We start from the raw sequence: 9700 nt of genomic DNA, 5'->3' as shown, positions 1-9700 counted from the left end.
CTGTGGGTCCTGGAAAATCCCAGCCCTGCACACGCCGCCTCCCACACCCGCCTCCTCACTCACCTCACACCCAGCCTCCCGGCCCACCTGGAGCACTCACCACCGCACACGGGCGCACGGGGTCCACCCTCCACTCCTGCCGCCACCCCCTGGGCCGCACTGCCAGCCTTTCCCTGACCCAGAGCTGCCGTCCGGCCTTGTCCCGCATCCCGCCCTCCATGTCCCTGAGGCCGCCGAAGTTCCAGGCGGTGGGCGAAGAGGAGGAGGAGGAAGAGAGCCTGGATTCGGTGAAGGCGCTGACGGCCAAGCTGCGGCTGCAGACACGGCGGCCCTCGTACCTGGAGTGGACGGCCCAGGTGCAGAGCCAGGCCTGGCGCAGGGTCCGAGCCGGGCCCGGGCCGGGGGCGCCCGGGGCCATCTGCGGCTTTGACTCCATGGACTCTGCGCTGGAGTGGCTGCGCCGGGAGCTGGTGAGTCTGTGGGGTGGCCGGCCTGGCGGAGGGCCTCGGGGACAGTTCTCCGAGACCACCGGTGTGAGGTGGGAGCCGGTCCCACCTCCAGCAGCTGCGCATCCCTGTGGCCGGGTCCTGAGGCGCCAGGACACAGGGTTTTATTCAGGAAGGCTTGCTGGAGGATTCCATTGCAGCGGCTGACCCTGTGCTTCTGTGGCTGAAGGGACAGAGCCGGCTCTCTGGGCCACCCGCTCGTTGCACAGACGGGGAGGGCATGGCCTGCCCTGCTCTGGGGATGGCTCCACCCGCAGACGCTGTGAAGTGCAGAATGAGGCTCTCTGGAGGCAGAATCTGGGGCGAGGGGGGATGTTGAATGGGTGGCTCTTAATCTGACTGTGTAAATGTGAAGAGGCCCAGGCTCCCAATGGCAGAGTCCACTTAGTTATCTGGGATGGGGCGGGCCTTCCTTACATTTTTCATATATATATATATTTTTTATTTTTTAAAAATATCTCGATATATTATTGATTTTTGTACAGAGAGGAAGGGAGAGAGATAGAGAGTTAGAAACATCAATGAGAGAGAGTCATCGATCAGCTGCCTCTTGCACACCTCCTACTGGGGATATGCCCGCAACCAAGGCACATGCCCTTGACCGGAATTGTACCCAGGACCCTTCAGTCTGCAGGCTGACGCTCTATCCACTGAGCCAAACCGGTTTTGGCTATATATTATATATATATATATATATATATATATATATATATATATATATATATATATATATTTTTTTTTTTTTTTTGAGAGAGAGAGGGGGGAGAGAGAGAGAGAGAGAGACAGAGAGAGGGACAGAAAGGCATCGATGTGAGAGAGAAACATCCCACAGAGGGTCAAACCAGCAACCCGGGCAGGTGCCCTAACCAGGAGTCAAACCCACCTGCTTTTGGGGTCACAGTGTCTGTGGGTGGAACCATTCCCAGAGTAGGGAGGCCGTGCCCTCCCCGTCTGTATGGGAGGAGGCTCCACCCAACCTGGCCACACCGGCCAGGGCAGCGCTGGCTTCTTAGCTCGGCTTCAGAGAGACGGGGAGGGAGTAGACTGGGATGGGAAGGGTGTGGAGACGCAAACAGTGCAGAGACCCAGGTGTGGGCAGGAAGGGAAGGACGGGCGGGCGGCGGGAGCTGCCGAGGCTCCGGCAGCCGCTGACGCCCCCTCTCGGACGCAGCGGGAGATGCAGGCTCAGGACCGGCGGCTGGCGGGGCAGCTGCTCCGCCTGCGGGCCCAGCTGCACCGGCTGAAGGTGGACCAGGCCTGCCATCTGCACCAGGAGCTGCTGGACGAGGCGGAGCTGGAGCTGGAGCTGGAGCCGGGCGCCGGCCTGGCCCTGGCCCCGCCGCTGCGGCACCTCGGCCTCACCCGCATGAACATCAGCGCCCGGCGCTTCACGCTCTGCTGAGGGGCACCTGGTGCCTGCTGACACCCCTACCCTCTCCCCCACCCACCTGGTGCCTGCTGACACCCCTACCCTCTCCCCCACCCACCTGGCGCCCAGAGGACCAGCACCTGGCAGGAGAGGGGGGTGGGGGTACACTCAGATCTGGGAGCATAAAGCCCAGCATCCTGTTCCTGCAGCCGCCCCAGCTGTGTGTGTGGGGGGGAGGGAGTTGGAGAGGGGCGGTAGGAGCTTACACAATAAACGCCCTCTCTGCTTCCCACCAAGGTCTCTGCAGTCATTTGTTCAGGCCAAGGTCGCCGAGTGTCTTCTGTGGCTGGGACCAGGGCCGTTCTAGGAGAGAAGGCCTGGGTTGGGGGTGGACACGAACTAATGGATCCTGCTCTCCCCCACAGCTCTAGCTCTAGCTGTCTCACCAACATCAGAACTGGGACAGAACTTAACATCCCAACTGACCCCCAGGGGAGTGACATGGGTCAATGAGCAGCTGAAGAATTGCCCGACCTGCCGGACCCGGGTTCAAAGCCAGCCCCACCACTTATTCCCTCAATTTCTGACTGTTTCTTTAAAAAAAAAAAAAATATATATATATATATATATATATATATATATATATATATATATATATTTTTTTTTTTTTTTTTTTTTTTTTTTTTTTTACAGAGAGGAGGGGAGAGAGATAGTTAGAAACATCAATGAGAGAGGTACATCAATCAGCTGCCTCCTGCACACTCCCTATTGGGGATGCGCCTGCAACCAAGGGACATGCCCTTGACAGGAATCGAACCTGGGACCTTTCAGTCCACAGGCTGACGCTCTATCCACTGAGCCAAACCGGTTTTGGCGTGACTCTGTTTCTTGACCTCTAACATGGAAGTGCTAATTCTCACTCTACAAGTGGCTGGACATGCCTTTTGTGCGGCAATGCACAGCAAGCCCTCAATAAATGCAAATTTCAATTGCTTATCCTTCCTTTGGCCAGAGCTATTGCTATGGGGCTGAGGCCCAGAGACGAGCTGTGAAGGGGAGCTCCGGCTGCAGCCCAGACCCCAGGCTGCGTCCCTGCAGTCTGCTGTGTGTGTTTTTTTATTAACTTCGTCTCTCTCCGCCTTTGTTTCTGTTACCCTCTTTGTCTGACTTTCCAACTCAGGCTTCCTCTTCCCCCACCCATTTCCTGTCTCCCCTTCCCTCGGCAGCTGAGGTGCACACACAATCAGCTTCCACCTCACAAACCCCAACAATGCTCTGCGGGCTCCCCTCCCCCGCCCGCTCACTCGGTGTAGCTCGGCCGGCGGTAGTGACGCAGTCATACCTTCCTCCGGGAGGGGGTCGAGGATGGGGGCCTGATAAAGGCCACCTGGAGTTTCTCCTAACACCGGTGGCCTGGCCCTCTGCCTGGGGGGGTGCCTCCCTCCGTGTGGCCCCGGGTGGGTTCCTGCCTCCTGCCTATGGCAGAACGTGCTGCCAGTTGCTGCCTGCACCTGCGTGCCCGGGGAGGGGGTGTTTGTTCTGCCTCCCGCTGGTTGCAGGAGGGGGTGGCAGCCCCCACACCTCTCACAGGGTCCATGGCCTTCCTCTGCCTGAGTGAGAAGCGATCCCCCACGCACCAGCCACAGTGCTGTCCAGCATCTGTCTGGAAGGCGGTGTTAGCCTGCCCTCTGACTATAGAAAGCCATCCATCGTCCCCTGCCCAGAGATGAGACGGCTGTTTTCCTGGCTGCAGTAGCCACAGTAGCCTGACGCCTGCCCGTGACATGGGGGTCCTGCTCTCCGCCTGCCTCACGGGGATCTCGGACTCTCCTCTGGCTCGGAAGCGGTGTCACCTGTGCCTCCGTCTGTCACGAGAGCGCCTCTCCGACGGTGAGAGCCGCGCCTGCCTTTCGCTGACAGCTGAGTGTGTCCGCCGGCCCCTGCTCTTTGGGGTCAAAGGCTGCCCCAGTCTCTTGTCCGGGTGCACCCTGGGGGGCAGGAGGGAGCTGCCATCCAACGTCCTCCCTTCTCCCAGTGCCGCCCCCAAGGCGAGGAGAGCGAGGCCGGGAGATGCTGGGGACCCTCGGGGCCCGAGGCACGGGGGGACTCTGGTGGCAGGAAGCTTGGGGTGCTGGAGGCTTGTGGTTGGGCTACTGGGGCCCGGTTGGAGGAGGCAGGAAGTCAGGGTGGGACGTGGGCGCGAGGAGTCAGGTGGTGGCTACCACGGCGAGGAGAGCTGAGGCTGTCTGGGCAGCCAGGCGAGGCCGGAGGACCATGTGAATGGGGCTGAGGGCTCCCGGGCTGGGCAGGTAAGGAGCGCCGGGAACAGGGGTCACGGGGCTGTGGTTGGGAGCCTGATCTGAGGGGGATGGAGCCAGACAGGGGGCCGGCTGCCTGGGTGTGCACAGCTGCAGGCTGGGGGAACAGAAGCCCCTTGCTGACGGTCAGGGAGGAGGCGTGCAGGGCAGCCAGAGCACCTCTTTCCGTGCGGTGTTGGCTCTTGGTCTGCCACACTGCGCACCAGCGGCCTCCTCCTCCCTTGGAGATCTGGCACTCGGACTGTCAGGATTATAAAGACCTTCAGAAACCCGAAGTCGGCGCTCGCTTTGGCAGAGCATATACAAAAAAATAAAATAAAATAAAAGGAAAGGAAAATAATCCCCGAGTCCAGTCCCTCATCCCACGATGGATGAGCCTCCTGACACCCAGAGAGGGCCAAGCACTGCCGCCCGGCGGTCCCTCAGCAAGGCAGGGCCAGAGCCAGGTCCTGGGACAGAGCGATAGGGCCCAGACGCCAGGCCGTGACCTCCCATGGAGCAGGGCAACGGACAGGCTTGAGCCAAGGGACCCAGAATCCTCCGGTTGCCGGGACAGGACGCAGCGACAAGACTCTCCTGAGAGCTCGGGGTCCCCAGAGCATCGGAATGGACGTGAGCGAAGAGATCTTAGCCACAGGGACCGGCACTGCTGAGGGAGGGAGCGGGGAGTCTCCGGCTGGGAGTGGATGGATATGAGAGGGCAGATTTGCCGTCTGGGCTGGGGGCCTTCATCTGACCGGATGCTGGGCAGTCGGAGCGGAGAGAAGGGGGGAAGGGGAGAGGAAGGGCTATTTTCATCCCGGACAGGGGAGCAGTTGGCCCTGAGTGAGGAACATCTGAACTTCCATCCGGAAAGTTGCCATTCCTGGCCCTGCCCAGTGTCACCGGATGTCCTCCCCTCTCCCCTGGCCTGCTGGCTCCCATTGCACGCTCACACACTCACTCACACACACACACACACACACACACACACACACGCTCACATAGTCAGTGACTGCAGGTGTAGGGCCACTCGGTCCTGTGGATTCCTGCTTCAAACCCCAGCAAGGGGTAGGCCCAGGAAAGCACAGTCAGCTAACTGCCCCCCCCCACCCCCTACCTCTCGGCCTTCGGTTTGTGGGGGCAGTCCCCACCTGCACCAGGCCGTCCAGGTTTCCCCTGCCTTTGGAGTGTTCCTTGACACACAATTTCCATCTAGTCAGCATGTCCCGGCCTTTCTCCGGCCCCCGGCTCTCAGGCCTGCAGCCTCCTGTGGGGCCGGGGAACGTGCGGATTCTCTCTGAACCCCGGGCTCAGCCACAGCCTGGACAGGCATATGCGGCCCCTCCCACCCACCCGGCCTGAGCTGACAGAGGTTCTTCTCAAAGGGAGAGAGCGCCCGGTGGTGGGCCCAGGAGCGGCGAAGGGTGCCGAGGAGGGGAGAGGACACCCCTGGGTGATCTGGGGGGCTTCCTGGAAGAGGCATGGCAGTTCTGAGGGGGATCATGGCCCCCTCTGGAGAGCACCCAAAACACGAAGCCACGGCCTCTGTCCCCGGGTCCTGTCCCTTTGTACCGTGATGGCAGCGCTCTCAGAGCAAAACCGAATGCAAGGCAGCCGACGCGAAAACCGCGCACTTCGGAGGCAGGCAGACCCGGCACCACTCCGGTTCTGCCATTTTCTCGAACAAGTGGCTTCACCCTCCGGACTCCAGTTTCCTTATCTCTAAAGAGGCGATAATGTCTCTCCTTACGGAGCACTTGCAGGTACTCAGAGAGGAAACAGTGGCTGTGCTGTGCCAGGGCAGTCCCCGACACATAGTAGGTGCTTCCAGAGGCTTGGCACCCCATCTTCCTGCAAGTGTGCCCCAAAGGGAGGGATGCCCACACCCAGAATTACACCACCACCACCCCCCCCCCCGCGCCTTGGCGAACCGGTGAACCACCCATTCTCTCACACTTGTGGTGCGGCTTTGCAAATGAACTTGTTTCCTGTGTATCGTGAGTGTGAGAATCATAGGCGAAGCTGCAGGCCTGCCTTAGAAGAGGATCCCCCATGCAGCTACACAAACACCATCCATATCCTCATTGGAAAATGGACATACTCATGTACGTTCGGAGGCAGAACATGCAACACACACCGGGCCTGACACATCCATACACGCACCCACACGCGGGTGGCTTTCAGGCGGAGCTTCACTCAGTGAGAGCAGTGCTGAGCGGGGCTGGGGACAGGCAGGACCACGATACCATCCGGGGATGTGTCCTCCTCTACCAACCAACCTTAATGCTGGTTTAAAAGCATCTGTAGCCAAAACCGGTTTGGCTCAGTGGATAGAGCGTCGGCCTGTGGACTGAGAGGTCCCGGGTTCGATTCTGGTCAAGGGCATGTACCTTGGTTGTGGGCACATCCCCAGTGGGGGATGTGCAGGAGGCAGCTGGTCGATGTTTCTCTCTCATCAAGGTTCCTAACTCTCTATCCCTCTCCTTTCTCTCTGTAAAAAATCAATAAAAAATATTTTAAAAAATAAATAAAGGAAAGCATCTGTAGATGCATTTCCAATGCTTGTTCTAAAGAACACGGTTCCCGGAGGCGCCCGGAAAGAAAAGCGTTCCAGAGCCCCATCAGCATGGTCTCGGCTGCAAACTGTCCTCAGCAGCTTCACGGTGGACGTGAACTTGGTAAAGCTCTGAAGTCCCTCCCTGAAGGAGCTGGATTGGTTTTGTCTAATCTGCTGTTTTCCAAGCGTCCTTGGTTTCAGAACCTTTTTTGCCCGCCAGCATCACCTCTTCCATGCCTGTCCCTTTTGAGACGAGGAGAGGAAGGGAAGAACAGGCTGTAGAACGGATCTTCCTCAAATGATCGTGTTTTTCAGCTGAGTGTGTGCGTTGATGGTGGTTTCATTGCTTGCGTTGCATTGTGGGTTTTTTCAAGTGCAAAAGTAGCACGGGATTTGAATTTTAAAAATTCAAACAGTAGAGAGGCATGTAAAGAAATGCAGGCAGCCGGGACCGGTTTAGCTCAGTGGATAGAGCGTCGGCTTGGGGACTGAAGGGACCCGGGTTCGATTCCGGTCAAGGGCATGTACCTTGGTTGTGGGCATATCCCCAGTAGGGGGTGTGCAAGAGGCAACTGATCGATGACTCTCTCTCATCGATGTTTCTAACTCTCTATCTCTCTCCCTTCCTCTCTGTACAAAATCAATAAAATATATTAAAAAAAAAAAAAAAAGAAATGCAGGCAATGCAGCTCCCTCCAATCTCACTCCTGGGGCATGCTCACTGTGGACAATTGGGTGTGCATTCTTCCAGAACTTCCCATGTATGGCTACTAAAAAGCCTGGTGGTGGTGAAGAGTCTAGTCTCTGGAGGCAAGTTAACTCAGGCTCAGAGAATCACTCTACCTGTCATTTGTTTGTTATGAGACCTCAGGCAAATTGCTTTACCCTGTTTGGGCCTCAGTTTTTGCATCTGTAAAATGGGGATAATAATAGCACTTACTTCATAGGATTATTATGAGAATTACATGAAATCATGCAAATAAAGGCTTAGCACAGAGCCCTGCTTTAAAGACCCCTTATATGTGTGTATACACACACATATTTAAATGCAAATACGCTTATACTCCACAATATGTTCTGTGACTTCTGACCATGCTGCGTCTGGGATGGCTTTCCATGTCAATACGTGGAGATCTACCCCACCTTTTTACGTTTTAGCTAATCATCTTTACTGGGTAAGTGGGTAATGGTGGTGATTTTGAGGTGCTATTTCCTGGCAAGTATCGCTGTTTTGTGTTGTCAATGCTGTTGGGAGTCACAGACATTACCGGTCAGTGAGCTGAAGACAGGCATGTTGGCTTCCTGTGAAATGGAGTAGGTTGCCAGAGGGGCCCTGGCTCAGCCACAGAGGGCAGGGCCAGGGTATGGGAACCTCTCTGTGAGTTCACCGCTGTATCCCCAGCGCTAGACCAGAACTTGGCACATAAAAATTGCCACTAAATTTGTCAATAGGCTGGCCCATTAAGAAATTTGTGCGCCCTGCGGGGGTGGGGGCGGGGGGAAGAAAAGAAATTTGTACACCCTAACCAGTTTGGCTCAGTGGATAGAGCATCGGCCTTCGGATTGAAGGGTCCCGGGTTCGATTCTGGTCAGGGGCGTGTACCTTGGTTCCGGGCACATCCCTAGTGGGGGATGTGCAGGAAGCAGCTGATCAGTGTTTCTCATCGATGTTTCTAACTCTATCCCTCTCCCTTCCTCTGGGTAAAAAATTAATAAAATATTAAATAAATAAAAAAAGAATTTGTACCACCCTAGTTGGTTTGGCTCAGTGGATAGAGAGTCAGCCTACAGGTTTAAGAGCCCCAGGTTCAATTCTGGTCAAAGGCATATGCCCGGCTTGGGGGCTTGGTCCCTGAGAGGGGCCTGCAGGAGGCAGCTGATTAATGATTCTCTCTCATCGTTGATGTTTCTCTCTCCCTCTCCCTCCCCCTTCCTCTCTAAAATCAATAAAAATATACTTAAAAAAGAAAAGAAAATTGTCCTGGCCAGTGTGGCTCATTTGGTGTTGCATCATTCTGTGCACCTACTAGCAAAGGTTTCAGGTTCGATTCCTGGTCAGGGCCCAGACCCAGGTTGGGTGTGTATGGGAGGCAAGTGATATATATATCTCTCTCCCTCCCTCCCTCCGTCTCTCTTCCTTTCTCTCCCTTCCTCTCTTTCTCAAATCAATAAAAGCATATTAAAAAGAAAGAGAAAAGGAAAACTGCACATCCTCTAAATCACTGGCAGAGGCCTAAGCTCAAAATTGTCTCACGGTGCAGCAGCCTTTCCAAAAATACGGCCTGTGCACCCCTGACGTGGGTGAGTGACTTCAGGGGGCGACGAGCAGACGTTGACAAATGAGAATTTATGTACTGAATTCTGTGTTTATGCTAATATGTATGAACTTTTATGCTGGCGATACTGGTTTTCCATTTATGTTAGTGAAGTTTCACTTTAGGTCAATATACTAAAGGAGGAAAGGTGGTCTGTGAAAGTACCAAAACTGTCAAAGAAAAACGAAAACGATTCATAGTTTTAGTCTGGAAAATGCTTAACGCTGGTGTAATGAAACGCTCATGCTCGCCTCCAATCACTATAATTCTCAGTTACTGAGTCCTTATTACGTGCCAAGCACCACGTTCAGCACTTTATCATATGGGATCATCTGTAGTAGCCCTAGAAGCAGGTCTATTTTTATTCTCGTTTTGTAGATGAAGTCACTGGGGGAAGCTGGGAGAGTTAGTAACCTGCTCCAAGACCATCTGCCAGGGAGGGACTGGGTCACTGTGACATGGACATGGTGAGCTGAGCCTCCGTGACCTGCAGGCTCCAGTTTAATAAAGTTTAATAAAGCAGCACGGATTATCAAGCTGTAAGTAAGGCTCTGTCCTGATAAGACCCCGTGGCCCAAAATACCCTCAGAGGTATAAGGGAGGGCACTGACTACAAGGGATTATTACTAGGCACGTAAAAGTTACTAGCTGAA

The 9700-nt window shown here is 55.4% G+C and overlaps 2 protein-coding genes across 3 annotated transcripts in view; both read left to right on the top strand.

The window, feature by feature from the left end:
* The first annotated feature begins 141 nt into the window (after positions 1-141).
* On the top strand, positions 142-1908 carry FAM167B (family with sequence similarity 167 member B). The gene is made up of 2 exons (XM_036446443.2): positions 142-470; positions 1678-1908. The coding sequence occupies exons 1-2, from the start codon at positions 219-221 to the stop codon at positions 1906-1908; spliced, it is 483 nt and encodes a 160-aa protein (XP_036302336.1). The 5' UTR covers positions 142-218.
* Positions 1909-4031: 2123 nt separating this feature from the next.
* LCK (LCK proto-oncogene, Src family tyrosine kinase) overlaps positions 4032-9700 on the top strand; it is a 28923-nt gene continuing 23254 nt past the window's right edge. For both annotated transcript variants that reach the window (XM_036446412.2, XM_036446411.2), the window contains exon 1: positions 4032-4184. The gene's annotated coding sequence lies outside the window, so the exon portion shown is untranslated. The remainder of the gene's footprint in view (positions 4185-9700) is intronic.

Source organism: Pipistrellus kuhlii, unplaced genomic scaffold, assembly GCF_014108245.1.
Source record: "Pipistrellus kuhlii isolate mPipKuh1 unplaced genomic scaffold, mPipKuh1.p scaffold_m20_p_2, whole genome shotgun sequence".
NCBI classification, from domain to species: domain Eukaryota; kingdom Metazoa; phylum Chordata; class Mammalia; order Chiroptera; family Vespertilionidae; genus Pipistrellus; species Pipistrellus kuhlii.
This window is presented reverse-complemented; position numbering and strand designations above follow the sequence as displayed.

Bases quoted from the DNA above. Each gene is read 5' to 3' on its own strand.
- FAM167B (XM_036446443.2), top strand. From the start codon at position 219: ATGTCCCTGAGGCCGCCGAAGTTCCAGGCGGTGGGCGAAGAGGAGGAG. The intron at 471-1,677 runs GTGAGTCTGTGG...TCTCGGACGCAG, and splicing joins AGTGGCTGCGCCGGGAGCTG to CGGGAGATGCAGGCTCAGGA.